The 13,828-nt window shown below is 39.9% G+C and overlaps 1 protein-coding gene across 1 annotated transcript in view; it reads left to right on the plus strand.

The window, feature by feature from the left end:
- The window catches only part of LOC118123690, a 56,673-nt gene extending 46,013 nt beyond the window's left edge, over positions 1–10,660 (plus strand). Inside the window, exons 2-9 of the mRNA XM_035181214.2 lie at positions 2,573–2,608; positions 2,703–3,017; positions 4,204–4,491; positions 4,593–4,880; positions 6,025–6,342; positions 8,721–8,846; positions 9,024–9,137; positions 9,917–10,660. Coding sequence (XP_035037105.2) covers positions 2,573–2,608; positions 2,703–3,017; positions 4,204–4,491; positions 4,593–4,880; positions 6,025–6,342; positions 8,721–8,846; positions 9,024–9,137; positions 9,917–10,194 — 1,763 coding nt within the window. The 3' untranslated portion in view covers positions 10,195–10,660. The remainder of the gene's footprint in view (positions 1–2,572; positions 2,609–2,702; positions 3,018–4,203; positions 4,492–4,592; positions 4,881–6,024; positions 6,343–8,720; positions 8,847–9,023; positions 9,138–9,916) is intronic.
- Positions 10,661–13,828: the final 3,168 nt, after the last annotated feature.

The raw sequence follows: 13,828 nt of genomic DNA on the forward strand, positions 1-13,828 counted from the left end.
TTGATGGCCCGTGGGAGACTGAGTCCTCGAGGGACATGCGGCTTCAGGCTTTTGGCTGCACATATAGGCAGAGCTTTGGTCTCCCAAAAACCAGGTCCCAACATTGTAATAAACATCGAGGATAGATTTCCATGAGTTTGTTTAAAAATCATGTGCCCTCTCGATATAACTTCTCAAGATACAGACATGCCAAAAATGAAAAGGAGAGGGGTAACACATTATATTATGACCCTCACTGCATTTTTATTTGAATTTGAATCTTATTTGTCACTTACAGCAACCATACACAGTACAACGTGCAGTGAAATGCTTTTAAAAAATATATATTTACAGAGGGTTGAGTGCAAAGTTTTTCTTTAGCTTAAGCCAAGGGACACAATTGGAATTTAGTAATATTTGTAATTCTTATAACGAGCCATTTGTTTTAGCTGGAGATTTAAAGTGTGAACCTGAAGTCCTCTGTCAGCATTTATGTCTTCCACGACTTCTGGATTTACAACCGAGAGGTTCTTGTTGATAAGATGTTACAACAGCACAGACATAATTTCCTCTTTGAAGCTGATATAGTTAACTAACAGTAGAAAAGAACAGCATTACTCGAGCATTCATCGTTGTGTCTCTGGCGACCTGTTTATTAATGCCGCGCGTTTGTGGACCCTGTTAAGTTTTCACTTACTCTCCACAAACACTAATGTTCATGACCTCATTTTCACTAAACTGAGAAGTTAGCAAGTAACAAAGTACTAGATCATGTTTATGCCCCCTACATTATATTATACATGGTCACAGCTTTGTCAAAAATATAACTTGTGTAATGTGGTTGTTGCTCAACTCAAGGCGAGGTAACCCATTACAGTAATACATGAACATGTCATCCTTAGATGAGCTGAGAGCGTTCCGTTTCAGAGAAAGAAGTTTTGAAGATGACCTTGCTTCACATCTCTTTATCCACATCTAAAACTTGAGACCATGTTAAACTAAACTAAAGACCCTGCTGCTGATACTCACTTTAATACAGTTATAATAACTCCTTATCAGGCTGTTGATAATAGTAGCCCTATAAATTCACTATGTGTTAATTGCATGGCTGTGTTGCTGTGTATGCTTGTAAATTTTGTTACATGCTTAAATTATGTAGTGTTGAGAATATAAAACCCCTTGACAAAGTCAGTTTATGAATTATTTCTACTATATATTATCTTGCTAGTTTCTATATAGTCTATTTGTTAATCCCATAACTGCTAATGCTATGTAAAGTTACTACACCTTCTGTTCTCACATGCAAGGGCCAGATATGCATTTGATGGTGACGTGTTATCTCAGCTACAAAGCTACATACAATTTAAATTATTTCCAATGCTTGCTGGGCTTGCTGAACTTCCCCAAAATCATTAAAAAGCAGAACAGAGCTAACTTTTCATGAAGTCTGATAGCATCCAGTAAAGTTCCCCATTATTATCTGTAAATCCTCAAACTAATTTAAGAATGATGTGCTTGGCTTTGGACGTAACGCTCAGATTCTGTTGTAGGTTTCTAACTTGCAAACCCATAACTATAAGAGCAGGACTACTCTTGATATACTCCATTCATTTTAGTCTGGAAAGGTTAAAGAAAGACACTATACCCTCCCAACTCCTCAGATGCAGAGGATCTCTCTGTCAACAGCCTTATGTACAATACTTAAATATGTGTGAAATAAATGTGTTGTCTTGGTAACTTCCAGTCAAACACATGTACCCCTGTAGGAAAGAATCTTCTTTGTACAAGATTGTTCAGATTTTTTATATTATTTATTATTTAATATAAAATTCATGTATGTAATCCAAATGTAAAACTCTCGTGTAACTTCTCAAGATACAGACATGCCAAAAATAAAAAGGAGAGGGGTAACACATTATATTATGACCCTCACTGCATTTTTATTTGAATTTGAATCTTATTTGTCACTTACAGCAACCATACACAGTACGACGTGCAGTGAAATGCTTTTTTTTAATACTATTTACAGAGAAAAATATAGCGTGAGGAAGGCAGGAAGAAATATATTCATGTATAAATGATATATATGTGGTTAGGATAGGTGCAACATCAGTAGGCTGTATGGAATAAAGTGCAGCTACATGTGCTGTGCTAGTGTGTGAATAAAGTAAAATGCTAACTGGTTAATACTGGCAATTATAAGTTTGTCACCGTGACATTTGACCAATAAAATCTACTCAGTTCAAGGTTTGCACCACGTGAAAGGTTTCACTGGAGATGTTCCTGATCACATTCACAAGGCAAAACATTTGTTTTGTGAGGCCACCGTGACTTTGACCTTTGACCTCCAAAATGTAATAATTTCATCCTTGAGTGCAGCTGAATGTGTTTTTACAAAATGTGAAGAAATTCCCTCAAGGCCTTCTTGAGATATAGTTTTCACAATAATGGAACAGATGTTGGGACAATACAAAACATTATGCCTCCAGCCACTGGCACAGAGGCATAAAAATACATATATGGATTTTAAAAAATAGATATGGTAATAAATCATGTAAATATAAATCTGCATGTGCTCTATTTTCTCTTCTAGTCCGCTTTCTCTTGACCACATCTTCACCTGCTGCAGGTCAGTCCATTCACCTGTATACATGATACATATAACTCCTGTACTTTTACATGCATGTTCTGTTAAAATATGATGTTTGTTACACGGCTGATAGGTTTTCAGATCAGATTAGTTGGTTCTGGATCCACTCGGTGCTCTGGAAGAGTTGAAATCTATCACAACGACACCTGGGGAACGGTCTGCGATGACGGATGGGACTTACAGGATGCGCGGGTGGTTTGCAGACAGCTGAACTGTGGTACAGCAGTGAGTGCACCTCAGCATGCTTACTTTGGCAGAGGAGTTGGATCTATTTGGCTCGATGAGGTGGCCTGTTTAGGAAATGAAACTTCTTTGACCGCCTGTCAGCACGATACATTTGGGGAACATGACTGTTCACACAGTGAGGATGCTGGTGTCATCTGCTCAGGTGAGAAGAGAATATCAATATCAATTCATCAAACCCCCGAGTTGTTGGGCCACGGACGAGGCTGAATTCACTATTGGCTAGTATGTCACGTAATGCATAAGAAAGTGAAAAAATAATTCCGGGATCGACCCAATGATCCGGATCTACTCCATCCTTTTATTTCATGGAAGTTATCACGTAATCCTGCTAACCATAAACAAACAAACGGTGACGAAAACCTAAACTCCTTGGCGGAGGTTATAATAATAATAATAAACATAAACATAATCATAATCATAATCATAATCATAATCATAATCATAATCATAAATTTAATTACAGCAAAGTACTGTGTTGTTAAAATAGCAAATTATTGTGTTGCATATCATTTAGAATATAGGACACTCTGGTAAATATCCCTTGTATGTTTGAAGGTCTTCTGCACAAATTAAGTTACCAACTACCAGTAGATGTTAGCAGTTGTTAGCATCCCCCAGCTGATGTTAGGGACATAACCTCAGTTGTGCACCGTAGCGTCATCAAGTGTTTTGGCCTTGTGATCAACAATACAGGCCGAACAAGGGTACGTTGAGGCTGAAGGTAAATCTGACTGGTTACTGGCTTGTATGGCAGCACTATGAAAGCCTTGCGGCCAGCTCAGTAGATCAGTCATCATTACCTCTATGCCAGATAACCCTAGTATACTATAGGAGTTCCATCTAGTTTCTGAAGCACAAGGTAAGTAAATATGCCACATAGAGTAGTAGGAATGGAGAGAGTCAGAAGGAGCCGCAGTCCATTTTTGCTTTTGTCCTTTCAGGCTCCAGTTTGCTTTGATCATTTTAATAAAGAAGTTAAACTCATAATTGAACCTTTCTACCATGGTGCCCCATGACTGTATCGTTACTGAGCTCTGAAGACGACAACAAAGGGCCTTAGAGGACCAAGGACTTTCCTCTTAGGATCTCTAAGGAAACAAACTCTCTGACAAGATCACACTGCATTGCTCCTTATCCTCTTGTGAATTGCTTTTAAAAACGTTTTATACACTTTTACTGGACTTGAGGTCTTAAATTACTTTTATATATTAATCACCTAGTAACACCTACTTTTATACAATGGCATTCTTTGAACCCCATTTCATTGGATTGTTTTGTTATTATTGTTATTATTATTACTGTTATTAATAATACACATTTTTCAACAGCCCTTCTGAAGCCCACCATCTCCATGAATCCTCCTGGTGTAGTGACCTGGGGTCAGGACATCGGCATCACCTGTTTAATCTCAGTTAACCGTATAGGTGGAAGGTTCCTCTTCACACACACACTCAGTCGAATCCCAAAATTAAATTCAACATCAAATTCTTCCATTGCTACCTTCAATATTGCTCAAGTGACCTTCGATAACGAGGGAGTGTACCAGTGCCAATTTCAAACACAGATTTCAGGTCAATACATCAAGTCCCTCTTCAGTGACCATCTCAATCTCACTGGTAAAGATCTTTTTAATTTGGTTGAAATTATCATTTTAAGTTCAAATGTAGAGATTTACATTCATTTCATCTCAATGGTACTATCTACTGTTCTTTTACAGTGAGCCTCCCAAAACCCAGCATCTTCATGAATCCCCATGGTGAGGTCACCTGGGATCAGGATGTTGTCATCACCTGTGCGATCACAACTCAGCATTTAGGTGGAACGTTCATTCTGCAGACGACGTCAGGCTCAGTCAGACAATGGTCAAGTGCGGACTACGCTACCTTCAGCATCCATCAAGTGAACCTTGATAAAGAGGGATTATACCAATGTCAGTATCAGACAAGGGTATCAAGTCGAGACGTCAACTCTCCCCTAAGTGATTCTGTCAGACTCTCTGTTACCGGTAATTAAATCTACTGATCCTAGTTTTTAATTTAATATAAATGTTCAAAGTAAATATTTTACAAATAGAGTACAAATACAAATATACTAGAAAGAATGCAAAAAGTGAATATCTTAGCTTTTGGTTGATTTATGTATTTGTTATATGGGGAAGACAAAATCCAATCAAAATCTGAAAGCAGATGTTTCAAGGATGCACAGATGCAGCGTGAGTACAAGGGGAAGAACGGGAGCTGGAGCATAAGAAATTTGTCCAAGCAAGAAAATATCTGAGTGCAAGAGCACAGTTTGAGCACAAGCAGGGGCTATGTAAGGGCGAATGTAGGGTTTTGCGTGTAAGCAAAAAAAAACTACAACCATTTCCAACAAAAACTTGCAGGATGGATGGGGCCCAAAATCAGACCACTAGTAATCCACATCATATTTTATTCTTTCAAAACCGCACATTTTTCTTGAAAGGTACAGACAGTCACAACAAGAAAACTTTTTTTAATGTTTGTTAAATCTGTAACTATGATCTGATAACAGTGCATGAGGCAGATAATATTAGCAAAAAAAAAAGTATCTGACTCCTCTGGCTCCACCTACAGCTTTTACTGCAATTTAGAAGAATCCCAAACTCTCATTTCTAATCCACCACACAGTGCCAAAAGATCGAGTGTCACTCATTGCTTGTCCACAGCGCTGTTTTATTTGAAAGTTGTGAAGTGGGTCGATGTTTGTCCTGACGTCTGTGTAAGTCTGTGCTTGCACAGTGACAGCTAAGTGTCACAGTGTTGGTTTAGCATTACCACAAGTTGGCTTCACAGGCCCAGCCAGCAGCTCTCATATTACTGTAGTGAAGTGGGCTATGTTTTAGCTTCATGAAAGTCTCTCTGTTTTTTTTCTGGTTGCTGTGGTTACTATCCTGTGCAGGTACTGCAGCAGGGAGGGGCTTTGCAGACAGTTTTGGAGTCTCGCCTCTAATTTGAAATACTGACTGCATCTTTAACTCAGATGGAAAGTTTTGCGCGGTGTTCCTGTTTGTGGTCCTTTTCAGAAAAGCAAAGATTGATACACATATGTGCTGTATGCATCGTTGGCATTACTGATTTATAAATTAAGAAAAATAAATTGTGACATTGTGTTGTTCCTTTTGTAACTAGTGCCACTGCTGCAGCCCACCATCGACCTGATATCTGCTGATGGTGGACTGCACTGGAGTCCTGAAGCTGCAGAGGTCACAAAGGGTCACAGCTTTGTCTTCAACTGCTCGATTTCCTCCCAACTCCCTGAAGGTGTTTTCTCTCTCTTCTTCTGTGGCTCCAACATCACTGACAAGCCTGCAGTCAACCACTCAGCCTCCTTTGAGTTCCCCGTAGCTGAGTATGAACACCAGGGCAACTACAGCTGTGTGTATGAGGTCGCATTGTCCTCCAGGACATTTTCTGGAGTGACCACATCGATTAGCGTCATCGTTAAATGTAAGTCGGCTCAAATAAAGCAAACAATTGATGCATCTATTTTCTGCAGTTTTTTTGGACAGGTTTGTGTCTTCCTCTTGGATTTAAAAGAATCCAGTTTAATATATGATTTATTTAAACTGCACGTAAAATGTATTTAACAAACATGGCAACCAATCAATAGTTAACTTTACATTTTACTCATATTTAACTAATAGTTCAAAATAAAATGTAAAATATATAATATTTACTAACCCTGATTCATGGTTACAAAACTTTATTGAACAAAACTCCTGAACACTGTGCAGTGATGTATTTAACTGCATCATTTTGGTGCTAGATCTTCTTCAGGCAAATCTTCTACCAAACAACCATGTGTTAAAGGATACTAAAATTATCATAGTCCATTGTAACAATATACTACCAATTATTATTATTATTATTATTATTGTTGTTGTTGTTGTTATTACCAATAAACATAAAATTCAAAAGTTCAAAAGTCAGGTAAGAATTTCAATGCAAGTGTCATGATCACAACCAACAAGACATTTAATTTGTTATCCCATGCTCTCTGACTTGGTGAGGAAGCAAGTCTTTGTTTGCATCCTCTGTGTGTGTGTGTGTGTGTGTGTGTGTGTGTGTGTGTGTGTGTGTGTGTGTGTGTGTGTGTGTGTGTGTGTGTGTGTGTGTGTGTGTGTGTGTGTGTGTGTGTGTGCAAATAGAAAATTGCATTGAAATTCTCACGTAGCTTTTGCCTTCAACTGCTCTCTTTGCGAGTCTCTGTGTTCCAGCCGTCCTCTTTCCCTTCTGGACTATTTTGGTTACCTAATATCATCCTGATCAACCATTTCTCCCAAAGATTCCAAGAGGTGACAACAGTCACAAGGAGGGGTGTCAATCCTTTTTTGTGGTAGAGGCCGGTAGCCAACCACCCTTTTGAGTTCTGGATCTTAGAACACTTTCTTTCTTTCATGCATCCCTCCACAGACTTGCCAACTCCTTTAAGAACGAGGATACTCATTACTATACGCAGACTAGTTGTCTGCAGAAGAAGGGAGAGGCAGGGTCATACTTCACTGACCTCCAGAGAGCAACCATTTCCAGGCTGTCTTGTTTGGCACCGTAGTTCTCCTCATGGGTATCATCAGTTCCTGGTGGGACCCATGCCATCCCGAGGCCACTCCCAAGACACACTTTTAAACTTGAAATTCCCTGTTGGTTTCTTTTCCAATCACATTGCTCACAGCATCGACATCCCTCTAGGGACATTGCTGCCGAAGTCACTCTCTGAACCCCGGGAAGAGGCTACCGTAAAATGCATCCAAAGCTTGTTAGCAGCTTGCACCAAAGAAGCCAACACTCTTGAGCCTTTAGAGAACTTTCTTACATCCAAGTGAAAAACAGGTTCTATTGTCAACTCATTCTCTTTGCTTTTGAGTATCTTGAAAATGCTACCATTTTCCCTGCACTCCTATACTTGACTTTAGAAATGACTATCATTTGGTTAAATACCAGCAGACATATTGAGCATTTTGCCATGCCTTTTGGTTTATCTCATGGTCTAATTGTCTTCCTGTCTCTTTTGAATTAAATCTTTCTAGATATCTTTTACAATTTTGTTTTAGTGTCACTACATAAGACTGATCTTCTCCCTGGCAAGAAAATGTTTAGTATATGCATTAGTTGCTATGCTGGTTCCTCATGAACCAACTGTCTGTAAAAGCACCCACTCTTGCACCCATTATGATCCTCCCAGATCCTAAGGAGCAGTTTGTTGTCAAGGTTGATGCTTCTTATGAAGAGTTAGGGACTGTGTTCCCCCCAGTGCTCTGCAATCTACCAAAAAGTCCACACATGTACATTCTTCCCGGCAACATACAATATCTCTAACAGCATGCAACTATTACATTTGCAACCAGGTACTGCTTGCTAGTTGGCAGTGCTTGAGTGCACATTATTTGTAATAGACTATACGTACAGTAACAAACTCAATTCTGTCTGCCTTCGATTCAACTAAGGTTTCCTGTCTAAAACAACATTACACCTTCTAAGAAAGGATGTTTTCAATGAATACGGAGGAAACATTTAACCATCACTTACTTATGGGAGGTAACAAAAAAAGATAGGATTTTAAATTAAAAAAGTGAAGCAAAAAACAGGACTGTTGTCACTTTTGAGTGTCCCCTAGAAACACTTCCATTATGTTGGGAGTATTTGCAGTGCAATTTCTTTTTTCCGAGCACCTGTTGTCAAATTGATGAAAATGTTTTCTCCGTTGGCATGTGTTGTGTCTATCTGCATGTGCAGTACATAAAGAAACAGCTTGCAGGACTGTATCTTTAATAGGGAAAATAAATATACAGAAAAAGACACGTCACAGTCAATGTTTTCTTTCCTAGTGTCTTTGTCGCTGCTGGTCTCCTCGGTAGCTGCTGGGAGCCTGGTGCTGCTCCTGCTGGTCCCGGTGGTGATCTGTCTGGTCTGCAAGAGAAGACCGCAAGCGATGCCGCCTGGAGTCCCTCAATGTCTGTGCTCACAAGGACACACTTTATATTATGTGAAACTGTTGTAATTTATTTAGCCTATTTTCAAGTCACACTTAAATATCTCTTTATCTGTGTTCCTGACTGTGCAAATAACTATGTGATTTCTAGTTAGCTCTCATATTCATGGCAGATCCTCTTTCCCTGCTCATGTTCCAGTGGCTGTCAGGAATCACTATGAAGACCCTGACGATGAGGTGGAGCAGCTCTATGTGAACTTTGAACAAGTGAAGGGGCAGTTGGAGCAAGCCAGCGGACTGCTGGATGCAAAGAGTGAATATCTTTGCTTTTGGTTGATTTATGTATTTGTTATATGGGGAAGACAAAATCCAAGAGCAGATCAAAATCGGGAAGAACGGGAGATGGAGCACAAGAAATGTGTCCAAGCAGAAAATATCTGAGTGCAAGTGCACAGTTTGAGCACAAGCAGGGGCTATTTGAGGGCAAATGTAGGCTTTTGTGTGTAAGCATTACAAAATCTAAATTTGAAATCAATAAGTCCTGCTCTCAAATTAATCGGCCACTCTTGAATAAGTAAAGGAATTATTTTCTAAATTTTATGAGGTTGAGTTGAAAGAAGGGATGATTTGGATTTTAAGGTTGTTTTGATAAGGTTGCCTGTCTGTTTGTTGGTTTAATTTTTTATGCAAAAACTACTACACCTATTTCCACCAAACTTGCAGGATGGATGGGGCCCCGGAAGAACCCTTGACATCTAGTTTTTGATTATTCTTTTATATTTCTTCTATAAGAACTAAACAATCATGGTATTGTTTCACGGTGGCAGAGGTATGCGCTCTACTGAGTGCCATTCTAGTCTATCAAGCTATTCAAAAGATCAATTTGTTGTTTTTAATACCTAATACAGTGTTTTTAGCCAAAATCAGACCACTACTAATCCACATCATATTTTATTCTTTAGTTCTGCCTACACACATTTAAGACACACTTAAATATCTCTGTATCTGTGTTCCTGACTGTGCAAATAACTATGTAATTTCTAGTTGGCTCTCATATTCATGGAAGATCCTCTTTCCCTGCTCATGTTCCAGTCGCTGTCAGGATTCACTATGAAGACACTGATGATGAGGTGGAGCAGCTCGCTGAGAACTTTGAACAAGTGACGTACAAGAAGAGGCAGTGGGAGCAAGCCAGTTCGGTGGATGAAGATCATGATGACTATGAGGGAGAGAAGAACAATAAAGGCAGTGGTTGTGTACAAAGCCAAGTGACCAGTGCTACTGACCACGATAATAATGTAAACCAGCCCTTTGCTGAAGACTGGCTGGACATTTATGGAGAAGACGAAGATGTTTATCAAAACATTTAGTTTTCTACTGCTGAACAAAAGCACAGGGATTAATCAACCCACATACAGTATTATGTATTTCAAAATAATGCAATGTGCTAGTCCTGAACAGGTTTAAGTAAGATTTTTGAGTGTGCCATCAATGGGCAATATAGTGCAACAATGCAGTGTGTAAAAAAACACAAAATTAAAAAACAAGGATAGAATGTTTAGATAAGCATTTATTTTTTCATTTCTCTTTGTAAAGTTTAATCGGTAACTGCGGATTATCCAACATTGCACCTATGAAAAAACATAACATTATGATACTATAGAATAAGTCCAATTGCCTTTGTATATTTCTAGCGTTTCTAGCTTGTGTGCGTGTGTTTTTGTTTGTGTGTGTGTTTTCTCAGCTACTCTCAAATTTGTTCAGAGTATTTACACAAGAAGGTAATGTAGTGGAAATTTATCTTGAGATGTGAAATAAAGAGTTTCTCAGACCGGAGTTTTCTTTGAGTTTTAATTATTAGCTCTGCAGAGGGTTACACAGTCAGCAACAAGGCTTCAGAGTGCAGTTTTGAGTGTGCCGTTGTCTCGTTCCACAGCTGCACCACCGGCTGGATGATATGCACAGTGTGTTCGCACATCCATACCTAGATGAGAACCGAGTTGTTTGACAGCTTCGTTTACGAAGTGTCTGCCGTTGTCACTGGAAATTCTGCTAGGAATTCCCCATAGTGGAATAATGTCTCTTAACAATGCTTTGGTGACCACACTTGCAGTTTGTTTTGAGGCAGGAAAGGCTTCAACACATTTTGACCACATGTCGACCATCACTAAGCAGTGAGATTTACCTTCTGATGGTGATAGCTCTATGAAGTCCATCATCAGATGTTCAAAAGATCGTACAGGTGGTGGGTGTACTGCCTAGCTGGTTACAGCCACTGGCCTGCCTACATTGTGTGTGGTGCAGACTACGCATGCCTGACAGTATTTTTGAGCATAGGTGGAGAAACATTTCGTAAACCAATGTTCTGTGATCATAGATAACATCCACATTTTAGATGTATGATCTTTGCCGTGACAAATGGGCATAAGTTTTGCCACTGGTCATCATGGGACTTGGAAAGCGAGATGTGAGGGCTAGAATTCGAGACGTGAAACAGTGCCATCTGCTGGTCGGTGAGTGAGACGGCAGCAGCACTTCTGGATCCAGACCAAAAAATATTGGACACATTCAGAGAATCATCGGGAAAAGGCAAAAACAGAGATTCATGAACGTGATCTGGTGTGTCTGTCACATGTGCAGAGCAATGAATCAGTGTGCATAAAATCTGAAAAAGGGGTGACAAGAGAGTGTGACGTGGAGAGCAGATCAGTTGAGGTATTTATAGGAAGATGCCACTGATATACAAACAGCTGCTCATGTGTGGTTTGTGACATGAGGAAAAGAGGTGAAGAGGACTCATGTGTAACCGTCACTCCATCAGGGGAGGATACCAAATTGAGGCCTAACGCAATCATCAAATCGAATAGAATAATTGGGCAACAGGGAGACAACAGAAAATCATGTTCAAACCTTATGGGATGTTGAACCGTGCACGGGAGAACATCCCATACCGCTATTGTGCCGCTTGCGCCTTTAGAGAAAATAAAGCGACCACTCATTTCAGGAGATGTGGGCAAATCTGAAATCCTAACTACATAATAACCTGCACCAGAGTCGACCATGAAATTGAGTTCATGACCGTTAACACACAGTTCGAGTTGAGGCATTTTCTTAAAAGCATCATTATTATTAACATTTATTTTAACATTATTTGTGTGTGTGTGTGTGTGTGTGTGTGTGTGTGGTTAGTACAGCAAGCTGTTCTTCATTGCATGAGCGTGTGTCTGTGTGTGTTTTACTTCCCTTTTTCTGCTCCTCTGTGGGTAGGCAAGTCATCTTCTCTCCGCCTGCTCCCCCCTCACTTCCTCTATTTCAGTCAGCAGTGAAAGTTCTTGCGACTGACTCTTCGTTGGTTGGTAGAGTCTGGTCTTGTCACTGCATCATATTGAGGAGGGTTTTGTCGTTGGGGAGGAGAAAAGCAGGCGTCGAGGAGAGGAGCGCCACACCCTGTAAATGGGGAGTTTCTTGAGGAGTTTTTCTCTTAGGAGTTTAAGTTTGTCAATACTGAATGATCCATTATGAGGAAAAGCAAAGTCTCTGGACCACATTGGAAGAATGGTCACACTTTCCCGTCCCCACTTTGCAATCATAGAGTCCACACTAGGACCCTCTGGGTCCGGGAGTTCCTAACTTCCCTCGTTGCCCATCCTTATTAAGTAAGTGTATGAAACAACCTAATATTAATAATGATATAATTATGATAAATAATAACAATTTCACTCATTATCATTGTTGTTGTTTAGTAGTGGTTGTAGCATGGCCCCTGGTAATGGATGAAATCATGTAGTAATCTACTGGACTCTGAGTTACTGCAGAGATGTTATAATGACAGTGTAAATCCTACTTCACTAGCACAGAATTACATTTACATTGTGCTATGATGATGTTACAGCCTCTACAATGTAAAACACAAACGGTGGCTTACCAGTTAGACACTAGGACAATGCTGTGGCTGTAATGGAGGAGCAGAGAAAAGTCCAAAGGAACAATTTTAAGATGTGAAAGACTGGGAAATATCAACTGTGTTTATTTTACTTTGTCCTGTTGTCATTTCTCCTGCATTTTGGAATGATTCCATTTCCTGTTGGTTGTACTGTGCTGGGTGTGTGTTTGAGCCAGCTGGGAGAGAACAGTAGTTGAAACAGAAATTATTTAATTAACATAGTTTTTTTCTGGCCGATGAATCTGTTGGTGATGGTATTACCAACTTACCTATACCTATCTACCTATCTACCTACCTACCTACCTACCTACCTACCCCACCTACCTACCTACCTACCTATACCTACTTACCTACCTACCTACCTACCTGCATCCATCCAAGGAGGGGGAGCTGGGCGATAAGTGAACATTTGAGGAGGTCTGCTGAGGGTGGGAGGCAATGTGGTCCAGGACCCCTGAAGGCCATATGCTGCTGCTGATGTTGAAGGCTCATGATATGATATATCATGATATTTTGTTATTATAACATGAAAATAAACATTCTTAATGATATCTATGCATCAGAACATTTTTTTAAAAACATTCTTTCTCTTGCCATTTTGCATTAACCTAGAGAGAGACAGGAAGCAAGGGAGGGAGTATGACTTTGAACCATGTATGTTGAATGTGCCTTGCATATTTTGCCACCGCAAGCCCCACAATAGCGGATCAATTTTGATAATTAAATCAATTCAAATAAAAATTATGTGGGTATGCTTTACCATCCTGTAGGTAACAGAGGATGAATTGAGGTGTTGATATCCTTGAGTGGACAGGCTTGTCAGGAATGTTGTGCGACCAGGGGTAGGCAGTCAAGGCAAGGAGCACTTGTTTTTTGTGGATGGGATGGAGGGTGCCAGAAAAGATCGAGCGGGAGTAGCAGGTAGAGGGGCAGAAGGTCTCAGGGTCAGGGGCAACTGTGGATAGAACCCAGATGGCATGACCCCATTTATTATCCTAGATTCTCACAGGCTACCTCCAATATGAACTCATATAAGTGTAGGGCGTAAGCAGCATAGCAAA

This window comes from Hippoglossus stenolepis, chromosome 16, assembly GCF_022539355.2.
Source record: "Hippoglossus stenolepis isolate QCI-W04-F060 chromosome 16, HSTE1.2, whole genome shotgun sequence".
Classification (NCBI taxonomy): Eukaryota; Metazoa; Chordata; class Actinopteri; order Pleuronectiformes; family Pleuronectidae; genus Hippoglossus; species Hippoglossus stenolepis.